The 20456-nt window shown below is 37.0% G+C and overlaps 1 protein-coding gene and 1 pseudogene across 5 annotated transcripts in view; both read right to left on the bottom strand.

Moving 5' to 3' along the window:
• RAD50 (RAD50 double strand break repair protein) overlaps positions 1-20456 on the bottom strand; it is a 233741-nt gene that overhangs the window by 45300 nt on the left and 167985 nt on the right. For all 5 annotated transcript variants that reach the window (XM_073802508.1, XM_073802509.1, XM_073802510.1 and 2 more), the window contains 9 exons: positions 12054-12182; positions 11656-11821; positions 10059-10252; positions 9431-9637; positions 8198-8380; positions 7430-7587; positions 4277-4452; positions 3551-3788; positions 301-490 (listed from right to left, as the gene is read on the bottom strand). In XM_073802508.1, the coding sequence (XP_073658609.1) occupies positions 301-490; positions 3551-3788; positions 4277-4452; positions 7430-7587; positions 8198-8380; positions 9431-9637; positions 10059-10252; positions 11656-11821; positions 12054-12182 (1641 nt within the window). The remainder of the gene's footprint in view (positions 1-300; positions 491-3550; positions 3789-4276; positions 4453-7429; positions 7588-8197; positions 8381-9430; positions 9638-10058; positions 10253-11655; positions 11822-12053; positions 12183-20456) is intronic.
• On the bottom strand, positions 12189-18911 carry LOC101331560 (large ribosomal subunit protein eL21-like; annotated as a pseudogene).

Raw genomic sequence — 20456 nt, 5'->3', positions numbered from 1 at the left:
AAAAATAAAATTAATTTTTATGATGAAATTAATTTAAATGATGTAAACAAAAGGAAGCAGACTAAAAATGAAAAATAAACAAGACTACTTCTTAATTCTCAGAACTTATGGATAATAAAATCTAAACTCAGGAATATAAATAAGCTAAGCAGTTACTCCCTGAGACTACCTGAAATTCAGGATAGGGAACTCTAAACACAATCTGTACCAGAATACTAGCTACTATCTTTAACACTCACATTTCATATTCAAACCACCATGAAACTAGTTTTATTCTGCCTTAAACTGCAGTAAACTTACCTGGAACCTCTCCATAATTGTAACATCTGTCAGACACACTTTAGCACTTTCTTCCTCAGGTATAATTGTACCCAAAAGTGTTTCCTGTTCTTCTATGTCATTCTTTAGGCGCTGTATGTCTCTGTTCACATTCTGCAGTTTGTTTCTTAATTCTGGTATTTCCTTCTCCTTCAAATCAATTATGCTTTGCCTTCACAGAACATACACAATTAAAAATAAGCAATCTAATGTTTTCTCATAATGAGATTAAGGTTATGTATTTTTGGCAAGAATACCACAGAAGTGATGTTGTATCCTTCTTAGGGCAACACATCAGTGGGTACATGATGTCAGTATGTTACTCTTAGTTAAGAAGGTGTCAGCCAGATTTACCCATTGTAAAGTTACTATTTTTCTCTATGTAATCAAAGTATCATAGGAGAAATACATTGAAGAAAATGTAAATATCCTGTTTCTCCTCAAACCTCTGTCCACTGATTTTATAACTAGTACCTATTGACAGATCTTGATACCAGCAATTTTTACCATATTGTTTGCCAAACTGAAAGATATCTTACAAATTACCTGACCATACTCATCATAAGTGTCAAGACCATGAAAGACCAAGAAAGACTGTCAAAGACAAAGAAGAACTATGGTAGACTACAAGAGCCTAAGGAGAAATAACAAGTATATGCAATGTGGGAATCCTGAGTTGGATCCTGAAATAGACAAAGGATATTAAATAGAAAGACTGCTAAAATTCAAATATGGTTTGTAGTTTAATTACTAGAATTATACCAAAGTTAATTTCTTGACTTTGATAACCATATTATGGTTACATAAACTGTGAACATCAGGAGAAGCTGGGTGAGGGTATATGTGAATTCTCTGTACTATTTTTGTAAATTTTCTGTAAGTCTAAAATTATTTCAAAATAAAAAAGTTTAAAAACTGATGGAAGGACAGAAGGAAGGAAGGAAAGAAAATAGGAAAGAAGGAAAGCACTCAGTCAAATGCTACATGGGTTTATGGTACAAAAGCTGTTAAACCCACTTTACTGCTGCTACTCTAGCTAATGAATTACCATCCCTATGGCAGGTACTGGCCCCACACCTATTTTTGTTGATACCTCTGAAACAATAAAACTTGTATGTAATCTTTAAAAAAAAAAGCTATTAAGCTTTTTTCAGAAAAATCCCAAATTCTTAAAATCAAATTAGTATAATAAATTCAATTGGTTTCTAATGGGAGCCTTATAATAAACCAGAAACTCAAGGATTAGCTCTCAGATATTGTTATTACTTAATGATTTTTTTAAAGTCCAAACTATGAGCAAGAAATGCCAACCTGAATTGATCTGAGTGACAGAGACCTGTAATTTTTTATACCAGAGGAATGAAAAAATTCCCTGAATAAATATGAACATATTCAGATTATGAATAATTCATGCCCACATTACTTCCCAGTGTTATAGACCAGAAGTTGGTCTTAAGTTATGTACCCAGTACCTAGAAAGTGACAAAGCTATGAGAGCCTAATGACAGTCAAGCATTCACTTGACTGGGACATTTTTGCAGAGAACTATAGGCATCCATTCAATTTTAACCCCATTTTTACATTTTCACACACACACAAAAACCCCTTATTGATGTGGTCCAGGTTTTGGTGCCTTCTTTTCTGATGATTACCTAAGACGCTAAAATAAGTACTCTAAGAAACAGTAAAGATATTTCCTGAGAGAATGGTTACTGAGCTCTAGTAGAGTTTTCTCTTTTGTTTTTTAAATTTTTCAGAAACTCAATTTTGTGACAGCATTTTTTTTCCAAGGGAATTTTATGTAAAAGGAACCAACTAACACAGATACAGTACTGAAAAAAACCTGTGGGAAAAATATGGAGTTTTTATTTAAATGAGGTGTTATAAAAAATGAACCCAAGTCAGTACTAAGAAACATGATAAATAGGTACATTTTCAGCTGAAATTTCATTCATGATGGTATGGGACATGCTGGAAGGGACATGCTATCACTTCCGTTGTACTTTATTGGTTACACAGACCAATCCTGGAACATGAGAGAAGACTAATACAAGAGTGTGAATACTAGGAGGCAGGGATCATTGGGGACCATCTTAGAGGCTGGCTACCACAAAGCACATCTTCTTGCATCTTCCCTTCCTTCTCTTCCTTAAACTCCTTTTCAGTTTTCCAGGACAACATACCCTCCGGGTTTTTCTGTTTCCAGAGTTTCTCTCACTTTCATCCAATGTATTAACATTAGATTAATTTTCCTAAAACACATCTTTCATTAAATCTCTTAGGATGGCTCCCCATCACCTAATAGAGCTATAACTAGGTCTGAACATAATTGTAGCTCTATCTTCCCTACTTATGTGAATCAATCACTACAAATAAGTTCTCAAACTCCAGATAATGTTTCTACTGCAGCACAGGTCTTACTCTCCTACTCTTTACACACACCCTCTCCCCTTTCCTCCTCTTAAATAAGTCAAACCACCTTCCCTATGCTTTACATCCCTCCTCCTACCCTGTTCTCAAAATCCTATTCTGATTCTGTAGTCCACTGGCTTCTCTCTTCCTAATTAATACATTTGTTTGAACCAATTAAGTACTTTATTAAGCCCAGCTTTCTATGTCTAATCCTGAGAGCTTTTCTCCTTACATAGACCATCAGCTCCATGAAGGTCATGTCTTACTGGTCTCTGTGACCATCTTTGTGCTCTGGGAGACACCAAGGCAATCATCACATACTTTCTGACTTGATTTTAGTTATAAATAGAAAATCATCTGAACTTCTTATACAAGCAAGGGAAAAATAAATAATAGAAATCATCTATGATTCATTCTTTCTGGAAGTGAGAAAAACATAAAAGTATAGTTTAAAATTTGTCTCTTGAGGGGAGCTTTCCGGTACTTTAATTCTTTGCTGGGTTTAGAAAGTGACACATAGTTATAAAATCTATCAAAATTTCTGCCCTCAAGCCAAGTCTCAGGAATGAAACAAACATACACAAATTAAAGATTATATCCACCCTGTGACTAGTTTAAGAAACAAGCTTATCTTGAAACAAAATAATTCTTTCTTATCACATAAATAACATGAGATGAGCATACTGGCTTAGAATCCTGACTTTAACCTTTATTCATTCAACTCTTGCTTACTGAATACCTACCATATGTTAGACAGTGGAATAGGTACCTCTTACAGCGCTGCTGTACAGGTACAGTAATAGTAAATCCCTATTCTCACCTCATGGGCACTAGTCCCAGCATTTCATCACGCCGCTTTTCTTTTTTCTTTAGTTCTGATTCTGTTGACTTGAGCTTATCTGGAGCAAGCCTCAGCTTAGACTGCAAATCATTGATGACTTCTTGTAATTCAGCTTCTGTCTGAAAAACTCTCTGACAGACAGGGCAACACGACTGGTGTTCATCCGTTAGCTGAGTAATGAATTGGGAGTAAACTGCCGTAGCTCCAGCCAGCATGGCTATTTAAAAAAATATATATATACTCCCAGTGAAAAGAATACAAAATACAGTTTTGTCAACATGGTTATATCCTTTTCTGTAAATACATGATTATTCTTCTTGCTTTATAAACACACAATGAAAGAAATCAAAATTCTGATATTTAAATCTTCCCAAGGACACAATACATTCAGATTTGTAGAAATTATTTTCTGGTAACACACAAGTATAAAACTTTTAAAGCTTGTTATGTGCCAGAAACTATAATCTCATTTACTCCTCCCTAACACCCTACACGTGGTAGGCAATTATTAATGAATCTGAAGTACAGAAAGGTTTCGATAACTTGCCCAAAGTCACACAGCAAGTAGGTTGTAGAACCAGAACTGAAATTTAAGCCAACGAGCTCCAGAACCAAGTTTAAAAATCTCCCATCCTTAATAGTTACCTGTGAACGAAAATTCAAAAACATCAAAATGCCTTTTCTAATATAAAGTAGGTAACCTACCTCGTTGTTTTGAGGATTTTTCAATTTCTTCTTTAAGCCTGTCTAAGTCACTTTCAAAATCCTGGCTACCACAAACATCAAACAGTTTGTCTTCATAGCTGGACAACTTCTCTTCCTTCTTTTTTAGCTCATTATTTATATGATTTTTATTTTGCTCAGCTGAAGCCAGTTCCTTGCTAAAATAAGAATATGGATTACAATTTTAAAACATGAGAAATGAAAAGTGTGAGAAGGTAGATCCAAGACAAACTCTGCCAGAAAATATTACAAAGGTCTGCTGTGACCAAGCACTTTTTTTTTAGAAGTCATGGCAACAGTCCACTACTGCCTGAATCTACCCCTACCACATGGACTCACCCTGGTCATATGCCTGCTCCCAGAAAAATGTGTACAGATAAAACCCTGCTTGGTTTTGCAGGGGTTCATGGTCTTAGATCTTGGGTTAAGAGCCTCAGCAAGGAGAATATGCTTGCCAGATCTGGAGGGAAGAAAAAAAAAGGAGAACATTCTCCTAACTCTGTGTGGACCCTTTCACAACTGTACTTCCGTTCCCTCCTGTAAAAACTTTTCCTTTGTTCCCTCCTTGTTGCTGTCACCTACTTACAACCTGATCATTCACTGCCTCTCATTCATCAAAGACTTTGCTCACTGGTACAATTTATTTCCACTCCAACTCTTAAATATAATCCTAGCCAGCCTCCATGCCCACACAGATCAGGGGTTTTCAATTTACAGGTTCTGATGCATTAGGCAAGTCATATAATCAATTCAATGCATTGTATTCAGCATATTTTGAAAAATTAAGCATAATATGTAGAATATATTGGAGTAGATTGTGTGTGGTTAGGATAGGTACTATTTTAAGAAATTTGTTTCAGATAAATCTATGTGAGTGTACATGTGCCTCATCTTGATACTTCCCACTGTGAGTCACAGTAAAAATTTGGAAAAAAAATAACATGTAGATGATGTTCTCACCATCCTAGTCATTGAGCATTGCTCATTAAGATCACTATCTCAGCAGCACCAAACACGGTTGAACCCCTCCTTGAAAGACTATTTTCTCAAGGCAACCCAGACATCACTCCTGTCTTGTTCTCACCCTGGCTCCTGGGGCACTGACTTCGCTTGCTCCTCTTCCTTTGCTTGCCAACAGTTTAAATGTTGGTGTTTTCCAGGAGTCTAACTACAATTTTTTCTCTTCTCTTTGAATAACTCCTTCAAGTTGACATGACCTACTGATGCCAGTTATCACTTACAAAGCAACAACTTCCACTCTTCTGAACTTCAAACTCCAGTATTCTATTCCCTAACAGACATTTCCACAAGAAACACAAATTTAACATGGTCAAATCCACTATCTGCCTCAAAAATATGTGTGGAATTTTTGACCCTCTTATCCAAGTAACACTCAAGGTGATATCTGAAAAAATGGATCACTTTTTTAAACTGTGGGAAAAACATAAACTTTAACATCTTAACCATTTTTAACTGTACAGCACAGTAGTGTTAACTATATGCACATTGTTGTGCAACAGATCTCTAAAACTTTTTCATCTTGCAAAACTAAAATTCTATACCCACTGAAAAACTACCCCCCCTCCGCCCCCGCCCCCTGGCTACTCTGAACCTCCATTCTACATACTTTCTAAGAGTTCAACATCTTTGGATACTTCACATAAGTGGAACCAAGCAGTACTCGTCTTTTTGTGCCTAGCTTACTTCGCTTTAATATCCTCAAGGTTCATCAAGTCATAGCATATGAGAGGATTTCCTTCTTTTTCAAAGATAAATAATATTCCATTATACATACACCAGTTTTTCTTTATCCATTCATCCATCATTTAGGTTGCTTCCACCTCTTGGCTATTGTGAATAATGCTGCAGTGAACATGGATTAGCAAATATCTCTTTGATATCATGTTTTCAATTCGTTTGAATATATACTCAGAAGTGGAATTCCTGGATCATCTAGTTATTCTTTTCCTAATTTTTTGAAGAACCTCCACAGGTTTTCTACAGTAACTGCACCATTTTACACTCCCACTAATAGTGCAGAGGGTTCCAATTTCTCAACATCCTCACCAACACTTGTTATTTTGTTTTTTTTTCAACTTCTTATTTTATCTTTTAATTGAAGTATAGTTGATTTACAATGTTGTGTCAGTTTCAGGTATAAAGCAAAGTGATTCAGTTATATTATTCTTTTTCAGATTTTTTTCCATTATAGCTTATTATAACACACTACTATATTTTCTGTTTTTTTTGATAATGGTCATCCTAAGTGGTGTGAAGTGATATCACTGTGGTTTTGATTTGCATTTCCTTGATGACAAGCATCATCTTGAGCATCTTTTCATATGCTGTTGACCATCTGTATATATTCTTTGGAGAAATGTCTATTCAAGTCCTCTGCCTGTTTATTTTTAAAAATATTTATTTATTTATTTATTTGGTTGTGCCAGGTCTTAGTTGCAGTAGGCGGACTCCCTAGCTGTGGCATGTGAACTCTTAGTTGTGGGATCTAGTTCCCTGAGCAGGGATCGAACCCGGGCCCCCTGCGTTGGGAGCTCGGAGTCCCAACCACTGCACCACCAGGGAAGTCCCTCTGCCCACTTTTTTAATCCGGGTATTTTTTTTTTTATTATTGAGTTGTACGAGTTCTTTACATATTCTGGATACTAACCCCTTATCAGATATATAATTTGCAAATGTTTTCTCCCATTCTGTTAATTGCCTTTTCCCTGTTGATCGTTCCCTTTGCTGTGCAGCAGTTTTTAAGTATGATATAGTCCCATTTGTCTATTTTTGCTTCTGCTGCCTGTGCTTTTGGTGTCATATCCAAGAAATCATTGCCAATTTCAATACAATGAAACCTTTCCTCTATGTTATCTTCTAGGCGTTTTATAGTTTCAGGTCTCACTTTTTATAAAGGAATATTTTAATCCTCTCACTTAGTTCTGCAGACTTTCAAGGAACAAGAAGCTGAACTCACTATCTGTTACCATTTTACTTAATTTGTAAAATATGGGAAAATCAAAGTCACTTAATAAGACATACCACTTCGTGACAATAAATGATTTCAAAACAATTAAAAGTGAAAGCATGAAAAAAGAGACTTCTACTACATCTTCAAATGTTGTAACTACTTACTTCAATTTGGCAAGTCTGTCCCTGGTCTGATTAATTTCTTTTGATTTACTATGAAGCCAGTCTTCAAGCTGTTTTTTGTTGGGAAAATATCCTAACAATGAAGTTAATTCATCACTGTGCCTAGATTTTATTTTTCTGATTTGTTCATCTTTGTCAGCCTATAGGAAAAAAAAATCGTTTAAAAATAAAGCTCAATATCTCCACATTATATAAAGAACAAAAATAAATTTTAGATTGATTACAGTTCTAGGCTTAAAAAATAAAACTACAAAAATGCAAGAAGAAAATATAAAATTTCTTCTTTTTTTTTTTAAATTTTGGCCATGCTTCACTGCTTGAGGAGTATCTCAGCGCCCCGACCACAGACTGAACCCGGGCCATGGCAGTGAAAGCACCAAATCCTAACCACTAGGCCACCAAGGAACTCCTGAAAATTTCTTAAACTCTTAACGTGAGGATGGACTTTCTAAGCCATTAGAGAAAAGAATAACAAGTCTGATGATATAAAAATTAAAACTTCTGTATGGTATATGATAAAAATTAACAGCAATGTACACGTGTGTGTTTGTGTGTATACACTTCTGTATTATTATTTCTTTGTAATTAGAAAACAGTTTTTAAACTTGAAAACTTTATATTAAGTTCATTTAAACCCTAAAGTAAAAAGCCAATATCAACTAAATACTTCACAGTGTAACGATTATGAATGTTAAGATAAGCTATTTTAAATACCAGAAAGTATAATTAGAACAAAAAGAAAGGTCATACTTTGTCTTTGGTCAGCATCTCCATCTGGGTACGTGTTGCTGTATGATGATTTAACTGCTCCATCTCCTGGTCCAATTTACGCAGGGTCCTGTCTAGATCTGCTTTCTCATTTTGAAGGCTTATTACTTCTGTTTTTAGAGTTTCTACATTGCTGTTTTTCTCAGCTTTGCTTAGCTCACGTTCCTTAATAATTCAAATAAATGAACAGGTTTATATGTGTTGTGTTAAAATAATGACAAAGTGTATTAGAAATCAGCTACTCCTCAGGATGGTCAAAATATTACTGTTTGATTTTATCCAACAACAGAAAAAGCAGAAGTAATACAATTTTTAAGAAAGATCTTATAAAGTTACCTTACTATTTTATAACAGTAGAGACTTAGTAAATAAATCTGGAAGAGTCAAACAGGAGGGAAAAGTGAAAATTAGTGCAAAATTAAGAAAAATATGCTTAAGTATACAGTTTAGTGACTCTTCAATCAATAACTAAGCATTTATCAAGTACCCATGTAACTCACTACATTGCCTGGCATATAGAAACTAAAAATCGTGTGATATGGTCCCTGAACAGTATCTCCCCATCACAACAGGACAATATCGTGCTAAACTGACAAAAATGTATGCTAGATGTTAAGTTTGGGAGTAAATAGAAATGTTTAAATTATCAAGATGGGACCTGAAAGTGGCATTTGCCAAGCTTTAGGATGCTTATTTTGGTAATGGAGGTGTGAAGGAAGGGAAGAGATTAGAAACAAAGAAGAAATTTTGGAAATTCATGAAAGGAAGAGGTGGGCTAAGAAAATTTCTACCCCAGAAGAAGTGATAACACAGCAATAATCATATAAAATCTGTAGTGTGTGGAACCTAGAGGGAAAATACTTTTTTTTTAAACTTAGGTAAGTGGTTCTCAATCAAGGTACGCATAAGAATCACCCAGTTCTGTTTTGAACACATTTCTATGGCCCACTCTTAGAGATTTTTATTTGGAAGGTTTAAGGTCTAAGCATAAGTTTTTTATTTTAAGTTTCTTTAGATGATTCTAATTTTCAATCCACCAGGTTCCAGGAGCAGAGTTGGGTCATTAAGATATTCAGATAAATTCATTTTACATGAGATTGATAGACAAGGTTGACATTTTTATTAAAATGCCATAATCTCAGGATTAGCAAAAGGTAAAATACTTCTAAATATCTTATACCTTAAAATTATTAGATTGCTCAAATAGTATCTTACAGCTTTTGTGAGCTCCTGGTCCAGTTCAAGAATTCTGTCTGAAGATCCTTCCAACTGCTGTAATTCATACTTCACATTTTTCAGCTCACTCTGCTTCTTAGTTAGGATTTCTGATTTTAGCTCTATTATTCTTCCCAGTCCAGTTTTCTTATCCCTTATCTCATCTATCTGTTTTTGTTTCAGAGTCTCTTTTTCTGCAAAGTCATTCTAAATACATAATGAGAAGCATGAGCATTAACAATTTTTTCACTAAAAACTTCATTAAGAAAAAGTTTCTTTGATGCAAAAGTAACACATGCACTCTGAGGAAAATATAGAAAAGCATAAAAAAATATAATGATCATAACCCAGAGATAATCATTATTAACTTCGAGCAAACTTTTTCTTTACAATTAGCTTTAAAAAGAAATTTTACTTAAAATCAAATAAAAAACATAGGTCTATATATTCCTTGTACTTTTATACTTATAAACTTTAAAAAATTTGCTTCCATAAAGGTTTTATTCTACCTCATAGCAAATTTTATCCTAACACTAATCCAAAAATATGACAAAATAAGGTCAACCCCAAAATTAAAACAATTCAACTAGACAATCTGATACAAACAAAAGAAAATAACAGTATTTACCATCAGTTGCCTGGCGGTTTCTGCTTCCTTTTCTTGCCTCTCTCTCACAAGTTTGTGAAAATTTTTTATCTGTCTCTCATTGAATGGTCCATGCTTAAAGCCATCCAATTCTAGTTGTGTTGCCAAAGACTGAATTAATGAATCTCTAGCTCGCATATGTTCTTGATGACGATCTGCTTGTAGCTGCAGACGACCTTTAAAAAACACAATCATAGTAATTCTTTTATCAGATATTTTAAAAAATAAAAGAGCAAGATCTCTTACATCCTTTGCTCAGTTTCCCCAAATGGTAACTATTGTATTGAGATGTAGTAAGAAATACATATTTGGTTTTTGTCCTTGGCTCCTGGTACAGAGCTCCAAAAAAACGCTTAGAATTTCTCAGTGATAGGGGTGAGAGGAGTATCTTTTGTTATTCATTATAAGTCCCTTTCAACTGTACCTGAGTTTATTCTAATGAGGTGACTCCTGGAGAATGGGACCTGGTCGTCAGAGGAATCAGCTCTGTGATTAGAGAGTAGGAAGTTTCAGTACCCACCCCTCCCATTTCTGGGGAGGGGCCGAAGTCTGAGTTCAATCACCAATGGCCAATGACTTAATTAATCATGTCTACATGATTACTTCCATAAAAACCCTAAGCAATGGCATTCAAAGAGCTTCCAGGTTGGTGAATATGACATGGAGGTGCTGAGTAAGTCGCGCATGTGGAGAAGGCATGAAAGCTCAGTGTCCCTCCCCCATACCTTACCCTATGCATCTCTTCCATCTGGGTGTTCCTGAGCTATATCCTTAATAAACTGGTAATAGTAAGTGCTTCCCTGAGTTCTAGGAGCTGTTATAGAAAATTACTGAACCTGAGAAAAGGGTTGTGGGAACCCCTGATTTACAGCCAGTGGTCAGAAGTACAGGTGCCAGACAACCTGGGACTTGGGATTGGCAGCTGGAGTGGAGTGGGAGACAGTCTCATGAGACTGAGCCCTTAATCTGTGGGGTCTATGCTAACTCCGGACAGGGAGTGTCAGAACTGAATTAAATTACAGGACACTTAGTTGGTGTTCACTGAGAATTGGAGAATTGCTTGGTGTGGAAAAACCCACACACCTGGCGTCAGAACTGTTGTTGAGTAGAAAAACTGTGTTTTCTTTTAGTAATTTGCAAAATTATAGTATATCACAACCAGGATACTGACACTGATACAATCCATCAATCTTATTCTTATTTCCCCAGTTTTACTCATATCTGTGTGTGTATTAAGTTCTACATAATTTTATCAACTGTGTTGGTTCTTATATCCACCATGACAGCCAAGATACTGAACAGTTCCAATACCATAAGAACCCCTCTTGGTTTTTTTAAAACCATAACCACATTAGCCTTCCTCCTGCTTTTCCTCCTACTGGGTAACCCTGGCCACCACTAACCTGTTCTACATTTCTAAAATTTTGGCATTTCAAAATGTCATATGAAGTGGAAACATACTATATATAATCTTTTGAGACTTTTTTCACTCAGCATAATTCCCTGGAGACTTGTCATTCATGCAGAAAATGTGTAATATTATAATAGGGGAAAAGACCAAGTAAACACTGTCTCTTACCCTGTTCAACAAGTAGTTCTGATTTTTCTTCATTGAGAAGCCTAGATTCTTTATTTAATTTTTCCAGTTCACGCTGACATTCTACCAGTCTCCTTTCTTTCTCCCTAACTGTTCTCTGGTGATTGTGATATAAATCATTTAGCTGCTCATCAGACCCTTGAAAAACCTGTGTAGAACCAAAATAAAGAGCTTTAATGTATAACAAGGTATCAGTCTGAGGTACAAAATATGAACCAAAGCTTATTCAATATCCTTCTTTTTAACATAAACATGGAAGTAACACAAACATCAAGATTTGTATGTTTGTTTCAAAATATGACTGTCAAAATGGAATCAAATGAGGTTCATTACAATAATCTGAAAATTCTGAAGTAAAACAAAATTCTACCACCACAAACCTTTTCCATTTTCTGTTCCAGTTCACTATTATCTTTTTCCATTTGCTTCTTTCGGCTACCCAAAGCTTTAGTTTCATTGTCGAGTCTCATTATTTTAGAGAGATTTTGTTCAATTTCTTTTAGACGATTCTGAAAATAAACAAACACCCTACATAAACAGAATTCACTATAGTTTATACTGCAAATAACTGAAGATAAATAACATGTCCCAGGACCAGGCACTTAGTAAAAGTGATCTCATTTAATGGTAACACTGCTATAAAGGGAGCACTGAGAAACTGAGGATCAGAGACATTAAGTAACTTGTCCAACTCCTTACAGATAGTAAAGAAAAGCAGGAATTTAACTCCCTTCTAACTCCAAAGCCCATCCCCTGCCCTCAACAGCTCCCACAAAGTCATTCATTCATTGGGTACTTGGAGCCACATTATGTAAAGTACCACATTTTAAGAACTTAATCCTTGGAACTTCCCTGGTGGCACAGTGGTTAAGAATCCGCCTGCCAATGCAGGGGACATGGGTTCAAGTCCTGGTCCGGAAAGATCCCACATGTCATGGAGCAACTAAGCCCATGTGCCACAACTACTGAGCCTGTGCTCTAGAGCCCGTGAGTCACAACTGCTGAGCCCACGTGCCTGGAGCCTGTGCTCCCCAACAGGAGAGGCCACCACAATGAGAAGTACGTGCACTGCAACACAGAGTAGCCCCCGCTTGCCGTAACTAGAGAAAGCCTATGAGCAGCAATGAAGACCCAACACAGCCAAAAATTAAAAAAAAACAGAACTTAATCCTTAAAAGGCTAACTATTTATTTAAAAAGAATTAGAACTACTGAGTGGACTGGAAACTCATGGTGCATCACAAGTGAAATGTGACAAATGGTCTCAGTGGCCTGCTTCCAGGAACAGCTGGTTGCCTCATCTCCTAGGAATATGAGTGACCTGGCTCAGAGTCTTCCCTCCTTGGATACTCTTCTGGTGTTTGCCTCTAGGCTGACCAACTCCTCTTCTAAGACAATTTTAGAACCTAATTTTTAAACTAACACATTATTACAAATATCCATTGTAAGCTTTCATAGCTGCACCAAAACGCATCCTCAACTTCAATGTCATTTGATAAACTATACTAATACCATATCTTATGATTTGTATATTAATAGGTAACACGTTATCACCACAGAAACTTTACTTTGTTCACCAATGCTTCCTCAGCACATGTAACAAGTGTTCAGTATGTTAGCTGAGAGATTTGAAAAAAAAATTTTTACCAATAATAACAGTCATAGCTATCATTGATCAAATGCCTGCTATACTGCAGACATTGTACTAGGTGCTGCCATACGTTCCCTCTAATCATTATGACACTACAGGCAAACCTCAGAGATATACTGGGTTCAGTTCCAGACCACTGCAATAAAGTGATTATTGCAATAAAGCAAGTCACACAGTTTTTTGGTTTCACAGTGCATATAAAAGTTGTTTACACTATACTGTAGAAGTGTGCAATAGTATTATGTCTTAAAAAAAGTGTTCATATTTTGATTTCTTCCCATGAATCACGAATGTTCTTAATGGCATCTAGAATGGTGAATCCTTTCCAGAAAGTTTTCAGTTTACCCAGATCCATCACTGGAATTACTATCTATGGCAGCTATAGCCTTACGAAATGTATTTCTTAAAAAGATTTAAAAGTCAAAGTGACTTCTTGATCCATAGGCTGCAGAATGGATGCTGTGTTAGCAGACATGAAAACATGAATCTCATTGTACATCTCCATGAGCACTCTTGGGTGACCAGATGCATGGCCGATGAGCAGTAATATTTGGGGGAAAAAGAAAATCCTTTTTTTTTTCTGAGCAGCAGATCTCAACAGTGGGTCTAAAATATTCAATAAACCATGTTGTAAACAGAGATGCTGCCATCCAGGTTGCTCCATTTATAGAGCACAGGCACAGTAGATTTAGCATAATTCTTAAGGGCCCTGAAGATTTTCGGAATGGTCAATGAGCACTGTATGGGAGTATGGGAGATGAGACTGGGAGGCAGGATGGTATAACAATTAAGACTACAGGCTCTGGGAGCTGGAATGATTGGACATCTCTATGTAAAGAAGTAAATCTCCGTAGAGCTGATTCACTTTGCTGCACAGCAGAAACTAACACAACATTGTAAAGCAACTATACTCCAATAAAAACTAACTAAAAAAAAAAAAGGAAGTAAATCTCAACCTTACCTCATACCATATTCAAAGTTAACCTGAAATAGAACATATACTTAAATATAACAACTCAGACTAGAAAACTTCAAGAAGAAAATCTTTGTGACCTTGGGTCAGGCAAAGATTTCCTAGATAGGAAACAAAAAGCAAAAACTATAAGAGAAAATTTTGATATACTGGACTTCATCAAAATTAAAAACTCCTGTCCTTTGAAAGCAGTTAAGAAGAAAAAAAAATTTGCAAAACACATACCCAATTAGGGCTTATATCCAGAATAATTAAAGAACTCTCACAGCTTCAACAGTAAGACCAAAAACAAAAACAAAAAATACACACACACAAAACCTATTGAAAACAGGCAAAAGATATGCATAGACACTTTACCAAAAACGATACTCAAATGGCAAATAAGCACATAAAAAGATGCTCAACATTGATTAACATTAGGAAAATGCAAATTAAAACCATAATGAAAAAGAAAAGCTGCTCAGAGATTCTATCACACATCTATTTTAATGGCTAAAATAAAAAGCTGATAATACTAAGTGCTGACAAGGACGAAGTGCAACTGCACTCTTGTACGTTGCTGTGGGACTACCAAATGTGCCACTTTGAAAAATAGTTTGGCAGCTCTTAAGGTAAAACATACACTTAACACACAACCTAGCAATCCCACTCCTAGGGAGTTACCCAAGAGAGATGAAAACATATCTCCAAACAAAGACCTGTACACAGAAGTTTATAGCAGTTTTATTTGTAATAGCTAAAAGCTGATAACAACCTGAAGTCCAACAACAAAGGAATGGATGAACAAACTGTAATATATCCTTACAATGGAATACCCTCAGCAATAAAAAGGAATGAACTACTCGTACATGCAACCACATAAATTTAAAAGCATTATGCTAAGAAGTCAGACACAAAAGGCTATATAATGTATGATTCCACTGATGTCGCATTCGTTGGAAAAGGCAAAACTATACTGACAGAAAACAAATCAGGGATTACCAAGGGCTGGAAATGGAGGTAGGGGACCGACTACAAATAGACTTGAGAGAACTATTTGGGGTGGAAATGTTCTATATCTTGACTGTACTGATAGTAATGCTACTGTATGCATTTGTCCAAACTCATCAAATCATATACTTTCAAAAGGGTGGATTTTACTAAATGCAAATTATATTTCAATAAATCTGACTAAAGAAAAAAAAAGTATCAGTTTAGGAATCAAAGAAGCCTGGAATCAAATCCTGGCTTTACCCCTTACTTCCAACGTGAATACCTGTGCCTCACTTTTCTCATCTATGAAACTTCACGGGGTTACTGTGGGGCTCACATAATACATTTTAAAGCACTTTGATCAGCAACTGGGCATACAGTAGACCCTCAATGAACGGGACCATTCACATCACTTGTGAAAAAAATTCTGTGTTCACAAAATATCTTTGAACAATCTAACAAAGAGAACTGGATTCATTCTTAAGAGCAATAAATATTAACACCTCTGTTATGGTACCCTACTTCTCAGAAACTACTCCGTTTCTACCAATGTTTTCACTGTATTGTAGAAGCATTAACATTATCTTGGAGGTTCCATGATGGTGCAGCGGTTAAGAATCCACCTGCCAATGCAGGGGACACGGGTTCAATCCCTGGTCCGGGAAGATCCCACTTGCCACGGAGCAACTAAGCCCATGCACCACAACTACTGAGCCTGCACCCTAGAGCCCGCAAGCCACAACTACTGAAGCCCGCGCACCTAGAGCCCATGCTCCACAGTAAGAGAAGCCACCGCAATGAGAAGCCCACATGCCACAACAAAGAGTAGCCCCTGCTCGCTGCAACTAGAGAAAGCCTGTGTGCAGCAACGAAGACCCAAAGCAGCCAAAAATAAATAAATAAAATAAACTTTTTAAAAAAAACAAAAAACATTATCTTGGCTTAGATCTTTTGTGACATCTCTAGCTGCTTCATTCCTTAAATCCAGCCAGTAACTAGATGCTGGGGATTCCTTCTTTGACATCTGTGTTTTGGCTCGAACCCCAGAGCACAAAACACAGGCTCTACCCCCAGAGCACACAACCTAGTAAAAGAAGCTAAAACAAATAGAAAGACAACAAAAAATATAGCAGCAGAGTGTTCAAAGCTTAGGTGTGTGAAATAAGACAAAAGAATCAGGCACTTGGGCTATAAGGTGCACAAGGATCATGAAATTATGTGTGGAAGAATAAATAAGAGGGCCAGAGGGTGCTTTTGAACTTGAAAACAAATTTCTCAAGCCATTTCCATTGAGGGCAAGAAAGGAAAACAGGGCTAAGTGGGCCAAGGTCAGGATAGGATGTGGCGGTATGGGAATAAAGTAGTTTATGAGAGAGTTCGTGAAAGTGTAGGAAATCTGTAAAAATGGGAAAGCATGAATTATAGTGCAGTACTGAAATGGAGCTGTCTTCTGGATGGCTGCTGGGAAGATGATCTGATTCAAGCTTTATGCTGAGTTCTATGAAGGGAAGAATCCTTTTAACTCAGAGCTTAAAAAAAAAAGGACTTTGGAAATCATCCCCTTAATAAATATTTACTGAACCACCTGCTAAGTGTCAGGCACCAGGCTAGGCTCTAAAGATACAGAGAGTAAGATTAAACCCTTGGACTAGCCAAAATTAAATACAAATAAAGAAATAAACAAACACCTCAACATTTGCTACAGCCTTGTTTAGAATCCTGGCACTGCTCAATAAATACCAGGTATTATCACTTAGCTCTACCCTGACATTATTTCCTATACAAATGCTCCATTTCAACTATGAGGATTTCCTTGATACTGTTCAAAGACAGCCTGCATTTTGCTGTCACCATATCTGTAATTACCAATCTACTTAAGGTCAACAAAATGGTACCCCAAATTCAGTCCTATGAAATCCTCTCTGGCCACCTCAGACTTTCTCTTCTTTCCTCCTCAAAGCTCTCACAGCTCTTGCCTTTTTCTGCCTTATATGTGCTTGTCATCTTTCCAACCAGGCTGCTCCTGAAGAAAATAAAATGTGTTCCAATATCTTGGTAACTACCACAGTACCTACACACAGTTATTAGAACAACTACTTCTAAAATATAACATACTTTTTCTCACTCTTATGTCTATTACACTAAATTCTAAACCCATTAGGCTCTTCATAATCTGACTGCAAATCCTAGCTCCCACTCCTTTTACCTTGATTTACTTAACCCAGGCTCTTCCTCACAGTCCTGTTTTAATAAGCTTGTATTTGTGAATATGTACATATATACATGTGCATGTTTGTATACACACATATAGTGTATTTGTGCAAGAAAACCCACTTGATCATAAGATATATGTGAGAGGTCAGACATGAGGAGTAGGAAGAGCATCTCTTACTTTTCAACTAATATTCTTCCATATTTTTTTCATTGTGAGCACGTATTAGTTTTAAAAGAAAAAAATACAAAATAAAAACAAACATACAGGGACTTCCCTAGTGGCAGAGTGGATAAGACTCTGAGCTCCCAATGCAGGGGGACCGGGTTCGATCCCTGGTCGGGGAACTAGATTCCACATGCACGCCGCAACTAAGAGTTCACATGCCACAACTAAGGAGCCCTGGAGCTGCAACTAAGGAGCCCACATGCTGCAACTAAGGAGCTGGCAAGCCACAATTAAGAAGCCCGCCCACTGCAGCTAAGACCTGGCGCAACCAAATAAATAAACAAATTTTAAAAAAAGATTACAAAAAACAAAACACAAAACAAACATATATAAAATAGCTTCTAGTCTGTCAGTTTGATTTTTCCCCATCTTTATGGCCCAGATCAGCTTCTCCCTTGAAGGTCTTGTGATAGTTTTCCATTCCAGGCTATCACTTTTTTTTTTTTTTTTTTTTTAACAATCCAGGTCTTTTATTTTCTTTACACCTATCATGCCATGAATTCATAGGGAATGGGTTCCAACAGTTCAGGCTCTTTTCCATTGGTTCTCATAAAGTGTGCTTCTCTGGGTGGAGAAGGCTGGCACTTCAGCTAAACCTAAGTACCTTTCTGCTTGGCTTCCTTCTTTTTCTGATCATTTTCCTTCAGACTGTTTCAGGAAGCTATCTTGGCTCTTAGAGTGCTTAATATGCTTGACACGCACACTGATTCTCTTGGCAAGAATCTTGCCCTTAACTTGCTTATTTACAACAATGCCAAAAGCACGCTGGGTAGCACTGTAGACTCTTCCAGTTTTGCCATGGTAACATTTGTGGGGTATTCCTTTTTTTTTTTTTTTTTTTTTTTGCGGTACACGGGCCTCTCACTTTTGTGGCCTCTCCCGTTGCAGAGCACAGGCTCCGGACACGCAGGCTCAGCGGCCATGGCTCATGGGCCCAGCTGCTCCGCGGCATGTGGGACCTTCCCAGACCGGGGCATGAACCCGTGTCCCCTGCATCGGCAGGCAGACTCTCAACCACTGTGCCACCAGGGAAGCCCGGGGCATTCCTTTTTGAACAGTGCCCATTCCCTCAATATCTACAATATCACTTTTGTAGATTTGCATGTATGTGGCCAAAGGAACACCTCCATGTTTCCTAAAAGGCCTAAAGAACATATAGCAGGTGCCCCTCCTCTTTCCCTTTGTGTTGGTCATGTTGGTGAATTACTGGAAGATGGCAGTTTCATCCCAAAGGCCAGGCCATCACTTTAAAAATCACTTTATTGAGATGGAACTCACCTACTATAAAATTCACCCATTTAAAGTGTACAATTCAACATATTTTAGTATATTCAGAGTTGTGCAACCATCCCCCATGACATTTTCACTTCCAGAAAAGAAACTCTGTGCCCCTAAGCAGTCACTATTTATTCGTCTCTACCCACTACCCTAGGCAACTGCTAGTCTATTTTCTGTCTCTATAGATTTGCCTATTCTGGACATTTCAAATAAATGGAACGGTATCATACAATTATGTAGTCTTTTATGATTGGCTTCTTTCAATTAACATGTTTTCAAGGTTCTTGCCTACTGTAGCTTGTATCAGAACTTCATACTTTTTTAAAGCTGAATAATATTCCATGTATGGATATGTCACATTTTATTGATCAGTTAATGGATATTTGAATTGTTTCCATTTTTTGGCTATTATGAATAATGCTGTTATGAACTTTCCTATATAAGTTTTTGTATAGATGTACATTTTAACTGCTCTTGGGTATAAGATACCTAGGAGTAAAATGGCCAGGTCATATGGTAACTCTAGGTTTAACATTTTCTTTTAATTTATTTATTATTTTAATTTATTTTTGGCTGTGTTGGGTCTTCGCTGCTGCATGTGGGCTTTCTCTAGCTGCGGGGAGCAGGGGTTACCCTTCGTTGCAGCATGCAGGCTTCTCATTGCAGTGGCTTCTCTTGCTGTGGAGCACAGGCTCCACGTGCGCGGGCTTCAGTAGCTGTAGCATGCGGGCTCAGTAGTTGTGGCGCATGGGCTTAGCTGCTCCACCATGTGGGATCTTCCCAGACCAGGGCTCAAACCCATGTCCTCTGCATTGGCAGGTGGATTCTTAACCACTGCACTACCAGAGAAGTCCCTATGTTTAACATTTTGAGGAACTGCTGAACTGTTTTCCAAAGTGGCTGCCCCATTTAACATTCCCACCATCATGTATGAAGGTTCCAATTTCTCCACATCCTTTTCAATAATTATTACCTATCTTTTTGACTTTTAGCCATTCTAGTGGGTGTGAAGTAATAGCTCATTGTGATTCTGATTTGCATTTCCCTGATGAATAATGACGTCAAGCATCTTTTCATGTGCTTATGGGATACACACATATATTCCCTGGAGAAATATCTATTCAGAGCCTTTGTGCATTTTCAAATTGTGTTACTTTTTTTTACTGGGTTCTTCATATAACCCAGATAGACGTTCCTTATCACATATGTAACTTGCAAATACTTTCTCCCATTCTATGGGTTGTGTTTTTGCTTTCTTGATGGTATAGTTTGTAGAACAAAAGGTTTTTCTTTTGATGAAGTCCAATTTACCCATTTTTTCTTTTCTTTTCTCACTTGTGCCACAGTCACCATCTTTTAGCTCTTAAAGATCCTATGTTCTAAACCAGCAGCCCCCAACCTTTTTGGCACCAGGGACAGGTTTTGTGGAAAACAATTTTTCCACAGGCTGGGGCAGGGTTGGCGGAGTGA

This window comes from Tursiops truncatus, chromosome 3 (genome assembly GCF_011762595.2).
Source record: "Tursiops truncatus isolate mTurTru1 chromosome 3, mTurTru1.mat.Y, whole genome shotgun sequence".
NCBI classification, from domain to species: Eukaryota; Metazoa; Chordata; class Mammalia; order Artiodactyla; family Delphinidae; genus Tursiops; species Tursiops truncatus.
This window is presented reverse-complemented; position numbering and strand designations above follow the sequence as displayed.